The sequence below is a fragment of the Aquila chrysaetos genome, chromosome 6, assembly GCF_900496995.4.
Source record: "Aquila chrysaetos chrysaetos chromosome 6, bAquChr1.4, whole genome shotgun sequence".
In the NCBI taxonomy this organism is placed as follows: Eukaryota; Metazoa; Chordata; class Aves; order Accipitriformes; family Accipitridae; genus Aquila; species Aquila chrysaetos.
In genome coordinates, this window is record NC_044009.1 from 25730627 (window position 1) to 25745621 (window position 14995).

Genomic DNA, 14995 nt, shown 5'->3' on the forward strand with positions numbered 1-14995 from the left:
TTATTCACCCAATTTCAACAACATTCTTGTTCTGACAATCCTAAGCTCTTCTTTGTCACGAGAATAGAAACATTAGAGAAACGCAACAACGAAATAAGAACATTTCAAATGCTGAATGCCTTTCCTATGTCACAAAAGGTTCTCTTGCCTTGCATTCTTTCATTTTTTTTATGTGAATTTATTTGATTTCAAGTTGTCCTAACAGATTGTTACAACCGTATATTCAGCAAGTTCTACTACGATCAGAAAAAAGGGGCTTTTCTCTATACCCTACTAAATTAAAGTGCTGCACAAATGACCTTTTCATTTGACAAGACATGTTTAAGTAATATCACCTCTCTACCTATCTAGCTATGGCAACAAAACTATCCTGAAAGCAAAGCAGAGTTTCACAATATGAATGACAGAGAGGCTTCAAGACAGACAGGCACAGCAAAAGCAGGAATTTTCAAGCTGCTTTTTAGACAAGCAATTCTCTCCATTTTGCAAACTGCCCTGCCAAATGCATAACCTCTAATCCTCCACCTTCCTAGACACAGGCAATTGGCTTTTTTTCAAACACTCACTGTCTTCCAGTCATCTTACTCAACAGCTTGTCCCTAAACCACAGGAAATACCACCCTTTTTCTCTCCCTGCATTCAGCAGAAGAAATACAACCAAACAATTCTTGAAGGACTGTGTTCAAACACAGCCTTAACTGCATATGAAATCCAGACCAAAAGATCCTTGAAAAAAAACTCCTTCCACTCTGTAAATAAAAGCAGTACTTACCCTGATTTGTAAAGTATGAGATCTAGAGATGAAAAGCATGACATAAGAGTGGTGTTACTTAAAACCAAAAGAATTAGGTAGAAGCTGATTGCTCAAGTTGTGATTTGGTTTGTGCAGAGGCATGTAATGAAAAGAATAACATCTATTTGTTTAGCCAACAAAACAAAAAGAAGAAAAAAAAAAAAGAATGCAGTTTGACAAATGAGCACAATATATACAAAATGAAGAAAAACCTGAAAAATCCTTGCATTTCAATCTCCACAGCTTAACATCTCCATCTCCAACAGAACCTGAACAATAAATACCATTTTCAGAATTTTGGCTGTTCAGAGCTGCCCTGGGAGTTTCACTGAAAACAGCATTTACAACGGGGTAATGCCAAGAAGCCTGAAAACTAAGGTCAAATCAGTTCAAAAAATACCACAGGAAGACTTTCATTTCTCTCCATCAAAAAAAAACCAAAAAAAACCCCAAAAAACCAAAAACCCCAAACATTTTTGGTCCCCTTTATCAGAAGGGGAAATGAAGTCATACCTGTGTAGTAACTCTGCAGTAGACCCCCCCCCAAACCGAACTTCAGATCTAAAATTGGTGCTTTATGTCCAGAACACCTTTCTTCCTCAAATGATAAAACACATCACACTGCTTATGGAAAAAGACAGGTCCACAGAAACTCCTACTGCTGCCAATATCATTACGCAGCCTCAAGGGCAGCACAGAAAATGGAAGAAAATGCTGCTTGGTTTTAGGGTTTGGTTTGTTTTGGGGTTTTTTTTGTATAATTAATTTAAAACTGAAAAGAAAATTTCCGTAAGTATGTTTCTCACTTTTAAGGTATGTCACACAGAAAATCTGATTTGAGATTATACACTGAATATTAAAAAGTTGAGCAAGTTGCTTATAAAAGAAGCTAAATTTAGTAGAACACAATACTTTGAACCTTCAGCAGGGGCAAAGAAATCTCTCATTCTTCTCTGGAACCTTAACACAAGATACAACTGAAAAAAGGTAAGAAAATTTCATGGAAGGTGAAACAAAAGGAAAATATTAACCTTTGTTCATCATAAGAAAATAAGCAAAGGCAAAATCCCCTTCTCTTTATAGTACTTTTAAGTACAGCCTTTCAGAGGACAAGTTGATTACTGGCACTGTATTCTCCACTTGTTCATTTCATGAAAAAGTTCTTTTTTTATGTATGTATAAATGGTTAAATAATTTATCCCTCTGCATTAATTATCCATCTGTTGATCAAGTGAGACAAGTCATAAGAGCCCATCTTGCATAGTACCTACAATTTATAAACCTTACTTAAATGAGGGAGTCTTAACATGCTACAAACGTCTACAACAGGCTCATTACAGTGAAAATTTTTGTTTTCAAGGATGTCTGCATTTGGTATATATTATTATAGACTTATGTACATAAACGAGAAAAACAAAAATTAGACTTTTATCCCTCCCTCTTGCTCCAGTCATCAAAACTGGACTCACCCTATTGTATTTGTATTATATATAAAATTTTTGACTACAATAAATGTAAAGACTGCATATGTATTTAAAAAATTTAAAATCTAAGTTTTAAGCAGATCACAACATGGTAATGAATTACAATAGTTCTATTAACTCATCCCATCAAGTGGTTATAGAAGTGTCCTCAATTTGGGGATAGTTTAAATTAACTATTATCACCACCAGACAACTACAACAGAGATTCAGAGTCTACAGATAACTGTTTACCTTCTATTATCCAAACTGATTGATTTATACAGATATACATATAGTCATGTACATTTCTTCTTTCTTTTAGGAAAGGACTGCTCTTATAACAATGCATTGAGAACCTGGCAAAAAAGGCTGCAAAAAGAACATCCTCACTAGTTTAGGCTGACTACACACTACTCATCCAGAGTGTGCTCCTTGGAGCTTCTGCATGCTCAATCATTCTGCCCCTTCTGAGACAGAGTCACTCCATGGGCATCATTTCCCTAAGGACATGAACACGAATAGGCCTAAATCTTTGAAGATAATTTCTGAGATCACCAACAGCTAGGTAAAGTGAGAAAACTGAGAAGTAAATCAGAAAACACTGCACACTGATTTATCATAAATAACAAATAAACGTAATGTCACAGTTGTATGCTTCTCTGCAACTCTGTTCACTCCCAGTTCTCGAGTTATTAGCCATAGTGGGAAAACCCAATTAATTTCACTAGCACCATTTCAGCACTCACATATATACTCCACCACATAAAAATCTGTAGTCCTCTTTCTTACAAGTGAAATTTGTCTAGATCTTACTTAACTGACATGAGCAAGTTGACATATTAATTCCCTCTCCTTGGAAGGCCAAACCAACACCAACTTGTGCAGTAAGCATTTCAAAGGATACAGAATATATGGTATTCAGGATACAGAAAATATTATATTAAATAGAAGCAATATCCCCAGTAATCCAGTGAGATGGATTACAGTGGACAATAGAAAACACTTCATATAAGGGGCATAAAACTCCATCATGGACAAATTCAGAATAAATGCAAGTCAAAACCATACGAAAGAAAAAGATAAAACTGCTTATATTCTCATTACTTATTTAAAATGGCTAGCCTTTCTTAGAATACCATTAAATCCTGAGCCTTAACTCATAGCAATAATTCCACAGATTATGTTAAATAGCATTACCTACCAAACTAAATTTAGTATCCCTGTATTTTACCCAAGAAAAGTGGAAAACCAGTGTACATAGTTCATACTCTTCCTAACATGATTTGCATATTCTTATAATTTATTATTTCTCTGTCAAAAATAGCAGCCCCTTTTTCAAGGTTCTGCTCATATGGGCATTTTTCAATCTCTCTGACATCTGCCATCTACCTCCGCCTCCTATTTTGCTGTTAGCACTGTGAGGGATAAAAGGTTGGCTTTTGTTTTAGTTCTCCTTTTAGACATATTTATAAATAGTGAAAATTACTGTAAACTTTCCATAATGGCATGGTATCTTCAGTATTCTATAAGAGGTTTTTTCCTTCTTTTGGCTAAATACTTTGTGCTTGTCCTCCCCACCCCCACCCTCCAGACAGATAAATATATGTTAATTGATTCAAAATAGCCATTTAATTGGGGATATTTAACATATTTACATTCCCCACAACTTGCAGCAGACCTGTGTTTTTTACCCAATAAAAAAGTAGGTAGACAACAAACTTTTGCACTCTGCAGCAAACATTCTGCCTCACATAATAAAGCTATAAACAAGCTCCACTTCTCATGCCAACCTACAAACTTGCCACCTAGTTAAAAAATCAGAGTGAATTACAAACTTTGCAATACCCAACACCTCTCAAAGTTACAGTTTAAAAGGACATATTTCAAAACCATTTTGAGAATTTGCACTGTATATTCAGTAAACGCACAGTATTTAATGATTATTATTAAAGCAAATCAAAACAAATGAGTGTGCTTTGAATTCATACTAGACTACTCACTAATAGATGGCTTTGTATATTTTGTTTGTTAAACAGACTAAAATTTTCTCTTGGAAAAGAGATCAGACTCAAAAATACTATTTCAGCTATGTTTATATATCCCTGTCTGCTAGGAACAGCAGTACCAAGAACAGACTTTGATTGTTCTATGAGACAGACTATACAGAAAGACAAGCACTAATTCTGCTTTCAGAAGTCATGTATTACCTAAAGGTTATCTGTCATAACCCTTTCATGTTTAACAAGTGTCAGCCCCTACTGCTCACAGTTTTCACTGCTGGGGGGTCAGAAACACCTGACATTTTCACTACTAACCTTCAGACCCAAAGAGCAGCACTGCTGCTGTGCAAAAGCTTGAAATAAACAAGTTTGATGCCTGATACCTTGAAGAACTTCTCTCTTACCTCAGAAGAGTCAATCTGACAGCTCACTGCCCTCAGCAGGGATGGTCTCCCTCCTCCCTCGCTTCACACTCCCACCATCACTGAGCAAAGCAACAATGCTTTTCTTGTCCTAGTTAGTTTTCTGTTGGTTTACCTAACTGAACAGGGCTCACAAATGATCAGATAAGGACCAGACCCAGGACAAGGATATAGTTAGACCTAGAAGCAGGAAGATGTTAAATCAGCTTTAGATCAGCTCAGCAATCTTGCCCCTAAACAGCAGCAAAGCCTAATATTTGCAGAAAGAAATGCACCTAAATTCAGTGTGCTGTGATTACATGCTTCATCTACTGACACGCAGTTTTGCTTCATAAAGTATGAGTTGCCCAATGACTAAAGTTCCAGGTACAGGTATCCAACAAAATTTACAAAACTTGGATTACTAAGCAAGACATTAATTTCAGGTGCACGATTAAGTGTGAAAACATAGTACTTAAAAACAAAATCCAAGAAAAAAATAGGCCAGCAGACTCTAGACATAGACTCTACTGAAAATTTGCTGCAAAACATGATACTTAAATCAATGTTTTCTTCAATAAAATATTCTGCTGAACATACCAGAGTAAGATTTCACTTGCTTAAAGCACTGACTGGAGAAGCTCTTCGTCTTACATGGTGCACCACAGTGGTGCACCAATTCCTGCCTTAAAACCTACAGCACTAAGCCACAAAGATTAACAACTGCAAACGCAAGTAAAACATGAGCAACAGACAATAAATTTTAGAGAGCTTATTAACTGTAGGATGCAGAAGCTTGCTACTCTGAATTACAATTCTTGATCAATATTATTCAATAACCACAATCTGAAAATAAACTATAGAAGGGAACAACTAGAATGCCACTTGTAACTAACATTTAGGTTTACAACACTTTATATTAGAAACTTGCATATTTACAAATTTTATTTTCACACCTCTACATACAGTATTACCACCAGCAACTCCCATTACCACTAGTAAAATGGCTCATGCTATTTCCACATCCACTCAATAGAGAATCAATCCTACTCTTCCTGAACTTCAGGTTGAACCTGTGACACTACTGAATGCATTAAATAAGCTTTCCTAGCAAAACACAGCACAGTTAATGCAAAGGAAAAGTAGGTTGGTTGAGTGATAAATACTTCATGAACTTCGCCAGCTACATTGACTCACTTAAAAGGAAACAGTCAAGATGGTCCTATAGCTAGATTATCCTCACTAAATTTACCAACCTAACAACCACCTCACTGTAAACCCTGAGTATAGAGAGATGTGCAATAACAACCTGTGCAACCATTTAATACAGTTACAACTCTGACAGGCACATACTGTGACTGAACTACTTACCACGGAATTTTATTTCAGCAAATTATAATCAAAGACACATAAACAACATACTTGAAGTACTTTTTTCTAATTTTGTCATAAATATTGAAAACATTTGGTGTCCCTTCAGAAGATTTTTCTTTTTATATATCCTGATAATGCAAGGGAGGCTATCTAACTCTCCTTCAAGCAGCAGTATCTGCCAACCTTCCTTTAAATTACCAGGTCCTTAAAGCTTAGGTACTTGGAAATAAAGTAAGTAAAAGGGAAGGAGGAAAAGAAAAAGTAACGAACCCCAGAAGATCATTAGTATTATTACTGGTTCTTTTCTAATAGCACCAGAGTCTACCATTCAGTTACTTCTACCTTCTGCCTTAAGGGAACCTGGAGAAAAGAGGATTGTGAAACCAATTGCGGGCTGAATATGAGAGAGCACGAGAGGGTAGACACTGAATAAAGTAGTAAGACTTTCACTTAGCCAGCCAACTACTTCAAATTTGCAGAAAGCATCACTTCTTGAAATCAAAAGAACAGTGGCCACATACAGTCTTATTAATCGCCAAGCTTAGTTTCCCCTTAATTGTTGGGATTTAGTGATAATAACAAACACAAGTAAATGTTAACACAACAGGAGTGCACTGAAGTAACATCCCCTCAGGCAACTGGGTGTACTGGCAAGGTTTTGGTAGTGGGGTGGCTGCAGGGGTGGCCTCAGTGAGATCAGGAGCTGCCCCCAGCTGGCTCAGACAGAGCCAGTTCTAAGCTGGCTCCAAAACAGACCCACCACTGGCCAAAGCTGAGCCAGTCAGCGATGCTGGTGGGGCCTCTGTGATAATGTATTTAAGAAAGGGTAAAAAACACTGCAAAGCAGCTGTGAGAGAGAGGAGTGAGAAAAATGTGAGAGAAACAACCCTGCAGACACCAAAGTCAGGGAAGGAGGAGGGGGAGGAGGTGTTTCCAAGCACTGGAGCACAGATTCCCCTGCAGCCAACGGAGAAGACCATGGTGACACAGGTTGTCCTGCAGCCAATGGAGGACCATGGCGGAGCAGATATCCACACTGCAGCTCATGGAGGACCCCATGCTGCAGCAGGTGGATATGCTCTGAAAGAAGCTGCAGCCCATGGAGAGCCCACATCGGAGCAGGCACCTGCCAGGAGATGCAGCCCGTGGAAAGGAGCCCATGCCAGAGCAGACTCCTGGCAGGAGCTGCGGCCTATGGAGAGGAGTCCATGTCCATGCAGGAGCAGGTTTTCCAGCAGGAACTATGGCCTGTGGAAGACCCACACTGGAGCAGTCTGTTCCTGCAGGACTGTATCCCATTGGGAAGGACCCATGCTGGAGCAGTTCTTGAAGAACTGCAGCCCATGGGAAGGACCTGTGTTGGAGCACTTTGTGAAGGACTGTGTCCTGTGGGAGGGACCCCATGCTGGGGCAAGGGAAGAGTGTGAGGAAGAAGGAGTGGCAGAGACAATGTGGATGAACTGACCGCAACCCCCATTCCCCATCCCCCTGCACCACTCAGGAGGAGCAGGTAGAAGAGTTGGGAATAAAGGAGTGAAGTTGAGCCTGGGAAGAAGCAAGGGGTGGCGGGAAGGTGGTTTTAGTTTTGGTTTTGTTTCTCACTATCCTACTCTATTTCTAATTGGCAATAAATTAAATTAATATTCCCCAAGTTGAGTCTGTTTTGCCCATGATGGTAATTGGCAAGTGATCTCCCTGTCCTTACCTCAGTCCATTAGTTTTTTTTCTTACTTTCTCCTGTTGTTCTGCTGGAGAGCGAGAGCGCAGCTTGGTTGGGCACCTGGCAGACAGTCAAGGTTAACCCACCACAGCGTACTACTTCAATTTTAAAATCACACAGTTTTTATGAAGTCCTACCATAGCCTGGTGGGCCAGATAATACCTATGTATTCATTCATTGCACTTAGGAGTAAGATACCATAGCATATTGTCCATGTATCCAATATCACTGTTTTACTAGTTTCCTAGTATTTTTAAAGAGTTTCAACTTGTCAGCATCTTCCTGAAGTTTTGACTAATATTCACTGCAGCTAATCAATATCCACTTTCATGCCTGCAGAACAAGTATTCCACCAACACTAAGCTTAATCAGCTCTACACTGAAGCTGGATTATAAAAGAAGCAAGTTTAAGGAACAGAAAGGGTGAAAACAACTTTTCCCTGATACTCACATTTCTGATGGTTAAATAAATTTTACAAACCTAACTCAGTTGCCTTTGTTAAGGTGATACACATCTTCAGTAAAGAGAATAGAAATCTTTCTTGAACTTGTTTTTAAACCATAATACCTGCAATTCCCTATATACTTACACAAGCTATATACTGATACCAGTCATGACAAGCAACTCCGCAAAAATTTCACATTACATTACTAAAGACGTAACCATTAAGTTACTATTTGTAAAGGACCACCATTTCTGTAGTTTAAAAGTAGCACGCTAATAGATGCCTTATTCTCTTGTTCAACCTACTGGAAGATACTTCCAAATCTACAGCTACTTGGCTTTGCTTAGAAGGTCTAAGTAAAATTATCAGATATGTGGAAAACAACTACGAAACTCATCCACCTATGGACTGTAGTAAAATTACTGAAAAACAAGTAGTTTTCAGTCTTTATGTCTATTTAAAGCTATCTGCAGGAGCTGAAAGCAGGTACTTCTAATAACCAGAAGGATGAAATATTAAGAACAGGAATAAAAATCCCCCTCCCATCCTTCCCCTCACAAACACCAGAAGGCTGTTTCTGTATATAAAACACAATACAGTCACAGCAACCTGAAGACTATGAAGAGGGGAAAATGAGAAGCTTACTCTTCAGTCTCTAGAGCTGACAAGTAAAGCATAATAATCTTGAAAAATTAAGAAATACAGAGCCTTTTAGAAGAATCTGGACAACACAGCGCACAAAAATCCTACGCTCCTTCTGAAAGCTAAGCAGGGCACAGAGGCTTGGCTCTTCACTCAATTCTGCATGCTAACTTTGGTGGTGGGACTTCCCCCCACCCCAAATCTGTTCCTGCTAGATACCTACTGGCTGAAATGCCTCCATCTGGCAATTCTTTCTGAGTCTTTCAACAAAGAGTTAACAGACACAAGCATCCAATTACTCTAGAAAGCTCCATGCAGTGCACAAAATGAAAAGTTGATATTTTAAAAGAGCAATGATCATGAGAAACAAAAAAAAAAGATTATTCCAGAATAGACTTAATACAGGACAAGCTCAAAGAAACCGGACAGGTCAAGATAGTGTTGGAATTTATGTTAGTATACCAGTAACAAGATGTGCAAATCGCATAATTGCTTTGTCTTGTTACTTACTTACACCATCATAAGTAGAAATTTTCTTTAGGATACTCCTGGACAAAAATAATGCAGCAATATGAAAATTTTGTAAACATGGCACACTGTCCAGTATAACTATTCTCTGCTTCTTATGAAAGACCCAGAAGACTGGGTCAATCGGACTGCAAATACGTTTTTTTAATAACATCAAGTACATCAGATAATCACATCTTATAGAATTACTCTGTTGCACGGTTTAGACTGAGACTGAATGTAGTAACAGAGGACACGACACAAGTACATAAAGCATTAAACAGACAGTATAAAATTTAACTTGTGATTGACATTGTGTCAGATACCACAAAAACATCCTCCTAAATAAAAATGCATATCTTCCCCTTCTCTTTAAGAAGAAGTATGATGTAGAAATAACTGCATAATTTCTCCAAGTTATTAGAAGAGTAAGACCTTTCTGGCAAGAAAAGTTATTTGATTTCTGTAGTAACACAAGCAGATTAAACTGAGTAATTTATGCATTTATGCTTAAAACTTAATTATTATTATTATTTAAAGTAGAATCATAATGACTGACTATTTATTAAACTAATTGCTGCAGTATGCAAGTTGACATTATACTTGAAGTTTTTCTTCTGTCAATTTATTTTCCTATTTAATGGAGTAGTGTCTCTCAAAAAATACATTGCCTTACTAGGCAATTGATTGGCTGGAGGGCTGGGAGACTGACTTACCCTGGGAGAAAATTTAAAAAACAACAACCATTGAAGAAAAATGAATGAAAAAAACGTTTTTTCGCCCAAACAGTAGCCTCTCACCTTTCATTGCTACAGGTCCACTTATTATATATTTGCTGTATTTCCTATCATTTTCCACAAAATTTTAAGCTGATATGCTCTGATATACTACTGTATCACAGACTCAAGTGAAGGATAACAATTTACATAACATTCCCTGTTGCTAAAGTAATTGAACTCACCAAGTATCAATCATAATTTGGATAAACACTGCCAAAATTTTAAAGAACAGATTTTTCATTTCATAAGCAGAAGTCAAATGAGTTGCGATCGCCACCACTCTACTACTATGAACTAGCAATTTCCAAATGTAAGAGATTACGTGTTTGATTATTCTGAAGCTGCTATGATGTTGCTAACAGGGAGAAAGAGGAAAAAACACATTCACCTTAGCACTGAACTTCAAATTGTGTATTAAACTGACCTATGCCTCCACTGACTTTTGCAACAATTCTTGTACTTGACAATAAAATCTCAAAGCATCAACTAGCACAAAAAGAAAAGGGAGTGGCTTGTCTACTGACAAATACAGGCCAACGAAATGCCTTCAATGCCCCCATCACCACACTCCCTATCATCCTGCAGATCAAGTTCAGATCCCAGTCATGGTCTGAGCCTCCTCTAGGAGATTGCTAGAATATCCACAACAAAACCTTCTGTCAACAATAAAACACTAAAGGATCACTAGTAGAAATAGTTCATCTTCACTGCATGACTTTCTGGACGATTACTTTTCCACCTGCTTCCAAGCAATCACAAGCCCATCTTCGTCACAAAATCCAAGTCTAGTATTTTGAACATAATTTGGACTTAATTGGACATAATAGCTTTGGAATAATAATTATTATTAGAAGGTAAATCACCAATATCCAACTAACCAATAGTTATATTCATCTACCTATTCCCACTCTTGCAGAGAAGAAAAAATCAGTTTTGTATACAGATCCTGTGCAGTTTATGTAGCTCTGGCACCATGAAGGTGGAGTGAGTTCACCGATAGATTTGTTACTAGGACACTCGCATCACTAAATCCAGAATCCCCTCATGCTGGACCTCTTCTCTACAATAATCCCACTCCACAGTCTCTCAACCAATTCCAAAGGCTGGATCCTATCACCTGGCCGATGTCATCCATTCCCCACTTGTTTAAAATTTAAACATGTTCATGCTGTGACCCATACTGCACCTCACAGTCAACACTCACAACACAATTTCATTCTTTCATTCTCACCTCCCCCTTAAAGCTCTCTGTTGTCACGACGCTTGGATAAATTGCCAACAGTTGGGGTATTGCTGTGTAGTGGCCAGAATCCATCAGGCTGACCAAGAGTGCCTCATTCTTTTCCTTCACTCACCATCTGTCCATATCCATCTCCCATTATCTTACACTGTCCTTACGGACTGTATGCTGTCTGGGACAATAACCATCTTTTTTCATTCTCTGTTTGTACAAAATGGCACAGAGTCCTCCTCCATAGTTTTTATTAAAACAATAAAAGTGGAGGTGTTCAATACAGATTTTATAAACTTGGGTTTATACAAAGAACACAAAAAAAGGTCAGAGAAAGAACAAAAAACCCAAACTACATCCACTTCTTCCTATCCGGTTCTGCCTTCCAAGACTCTTCTCCCCTATTCCAGAAAAATCAGTTTCCAAAAAAGCATAAATTTAAACAGAGGTATGTCAGGTTATGACCATAAGAAAATATTTCAATATATTTCTCCTAAAGAACATAAGTCACACTAATTCAACATAAGAAAAGTTATTACACAATAAAATACATCTATATAATTTCACTGTAACTGACATGTTTTGTAAATGACCCAAAATATGCAAAGTCTTCTTTCTAAAGGACAGCTGGTGATTCAACAATTCAAAAGAAACAGTCAGAGCTTTTTTGCAGGGACATTTTAAGTATTCTCTGTCACTGGTTAAATATTCTCTCCCATTTTCACTGACAAAATAATCTCACCACAGATCTCATCTCTAGGTGCCCTCTGGAAACACACAAGCACTCTCCACTTAGGAGACTGAAAGCAAAAATAAAACTGGGACCCCTTGTACTTCTCTCAGTATTGACACGACAAACCCACGTCCCCCCTTCCTTCTTTCCTATACACTCAGACCCCTCTTAGGGGGTCTTTTGTTTGTTTGTTTTGGGAGAAACTCTTCCATTTGGCCCTACAATCACTATCAAAGTAAACTGACAATATTTTGCTTCTCTTCCTAGTAAAAAGAGAAAGAAAGGAAAAACCCAAAGTCCTAACACCAGCCTGGCTTCAGAGAGGTCACTGCAAAAATCACCCGCTGCGGTAGCAACTTGCGCTTGGTCTCTTTCTCCCTAATTCTGTATCATCCCTACTACATCACGCTTTCATCCTGCACCTACCTACCACTTGGTAGCTGCCCTTCCTATCGAATACCGCAGCCCTGCTTGGGAAGGGAACTATAAACCGACAGGCATACCCCAATTAAAACATATGTCGTTGTGCTCTAAATTAACAAGCAGAAGTACTACATTTACAGGAGTCGCGTTATCTCCTCGGTTTATCACACCATCTCAGCGCTGTCAGCAAAGGGGAGTGGAAGGTGGGAAGGGAACGAAAAGGAGCTACAGAGACGCAATCCGAAATAAATATGCAACACACTCGCAAAGTGGAAGGAATTTAATTTAGGAATCAAGTACATATTTAAACGCCTCATCACGCCGGGGTCGTTCATCTCCCCAGGCTGCAGCAGCCGGTGCCACCCGCCCGTCACCCTCCCACCGCCAAGGGGACGGGGATGGCACGACCCCGCGCCCGGCCGCCCCACGGCGGGCCGAGGGCGCCCGCCGACCCCGTGACCGGGCAGCGGAGGCAGCCCCACAGCAAACGGCGGGGGAAGACACGACCCTGCGGAGCCGGGGCCGGCCCGTGCCCGTGCCCGTGCCCACCCCCCGCCGCCGGGGTCGCCGCCGCGGGGCCGGCGACCGTTAGGCTAGGACGGCGACCGTTAGGCTGCGCGCGCCCCGCCCCGCCCGCCGCACCTGGATGTAGTTGGTCTCGCAGTACTCGGCCACCCGCTCCAGGTTCGTGTAGCTGTCGAACAGGGCCCGGCGCCCCCCCGGGATCTCCTCCTCCAGCAGCATCTGCAGCTCCGCCATCTTCACATCCTCTCACCCCGTCCGTCCGTCCGTCCGTCCGTCCTCCTCGCCCCCCTCCGCCCCCTGCCCCCCTCCGCGCGCGCGCTCGCGCCGCGCTCCCCCCACCCCACGGCGCTACCCGCCGCCCGGGCCCGGCCTCGCGCCGCGGGCAGGGAGCGCGCCAGACCCCCACCGCGGCGGGGGCGGGGCGCGGCCGGGCAACACCTCCTGCGCAAGCGCACCCCCATCCCCCCCCTCCCCGCGCGTCCGCTTCCGGCCCGGCGGAGCGCGGCGGGCGATATCCGGGAGGAGCGGGTTGCGCCCGGCGTGGGCCTCGGCTCCGAGCCGGAGCAAGCACCCGGGGAAGAGGGGTTAGGGGGCCCGGGCACTCCCGCCTCCTTCAGCGTGAGCATCTCGGGAGAAAAGCCCCTGGAACGGGCGATTCCTCCTTTTTTTCTTTTTTTTTTTCTTTCAACGGCCGTGCGCAAGTGGGGGCCCGGCCCCCGCAGCCTCGCCCCGCGGGGGAGGACGCGGAGGCGGCCGCGAGTGTCGCACCCAGCTGCGGCCCTGGGGGTGTCCCCCGGCACCAGAGCTGGCAGCAGCCGCCGTGCCGCAGCCTTAGTTCGAAGGGCCAACACCAGCTAACAATGTGTATTTTCATTTTAGGAAGTCTTGGCTTTTTTTTTCATTGTCTTGCGTTCATTTACTCGACGGCAGCTCGCTAGCAGCGCTCTTTTCAGAGCATAGGTCTTCTGCCACGTCTACCGATCCCCCTGGAAGCTTTGTCTTTGGATACAATGTGAGCTAGGGTCAGAACCCCCCGCTTTTAATGTAGCTGCTGCTCAGCTCTTCTGATCAGCAGAGGAAGAACAAAATGTTTCTTTTGTGCAGATTCTGTCTGAAAAGCTGCTATTGTACAGGGCCAAGAGGAAGGGTAAATTCTCAGCTGCCAAGCAGTCAGCTTTTCAACTTTAACAGAGAAAAGCGTATAATGAAGGGTCAGCAGAAACAGAGGAAGGACAGCCTCGTGGCTGAAGCACTGCACTGAAGCCGTGAGTTGGGAGGTCTCTTCAGTCAGTTCCTGGCTTTAACACTGACTTCCTTTATGTCCCAGGCAAGTCACTCAGTATCTCCGCTATTGTGATGAACATGCCCACCCTTAGAAGAATGCAGAAGGCTTTCCCACTGAATTCCTTCACCTGAACCTGAAAGTAGCCTTTCTCCCATAAAAAAAAAGTGATCAGCCCTCTCAGCAGAAGTGTCCCAGCTTTCTCTAGGGGAGCTCATTTGTCTCTTTGAAATGAATTGCAGCTGTGATTACTCACCTCATGTTCCCGTGAGGCTCTACAGAGCTCCTGCTGCCTCTGTAGCGCAGGCCTGGGTTATCTGACATCCCTTACATACTCTGATACAACAGCCGGATATTTTCCCAGCCTTCACGTTACAGACATTTCTGTGGTAGTCACCAGCTAGAGAAGATCCAGTGCTGCAGTCCTTGTACACCAACCTGGTACTATAGGAACAGTTGTTCCTATAGTACAGTTGAAAGCTGTTGCAAAGGCATCCAGCTCGATATGCCTGGCCTCCAGGTGACTTCTAGAATTACCAACAGAGTGCAAACACCTGGTAGGGTCAGGCAACAAACATGTAGTCTTTGGGCCAGTCCTTGTAAGTTTCTTCCCTTAAAAAGAAAAATTAAGTAGAAATCCCTGCCCTGAGGAATGTCTGCCTGGAGACATTTCCTC

The 14995-nt window shown here is 41.5% G+C and overlaps 1 protein-coding gene across 18 annotated transcripts in view; it reads right to left on the reverse strand.

Annotated features, from left to right (window-relative positions):
* ABI2 (abl interactor 2) overlaps window positions 1–13362 on the reverse strand; it is a 70966-nt gene extending 57604 nt beyond the window's left edge. For all 18 annotated transcript variants that reach the window (XM_041124011.1, XM_041124010.1, XM_041124013.1 and 15 more), the window contains exon 1: window positions 13155–13362. In XM_041124011.1, coding sequence (XP_040979945.1) covers window positions 13155–13271 — 117 coding nt within the window. In that variant the 5' untranslated portion in view covers window positions 13272–13362. The remainder of the gene's footprint in view (window positions 1–13154) is intronic.
* Between the last annotated feature and the right edge of the window lie 1633 nt (window positions 13363–14995).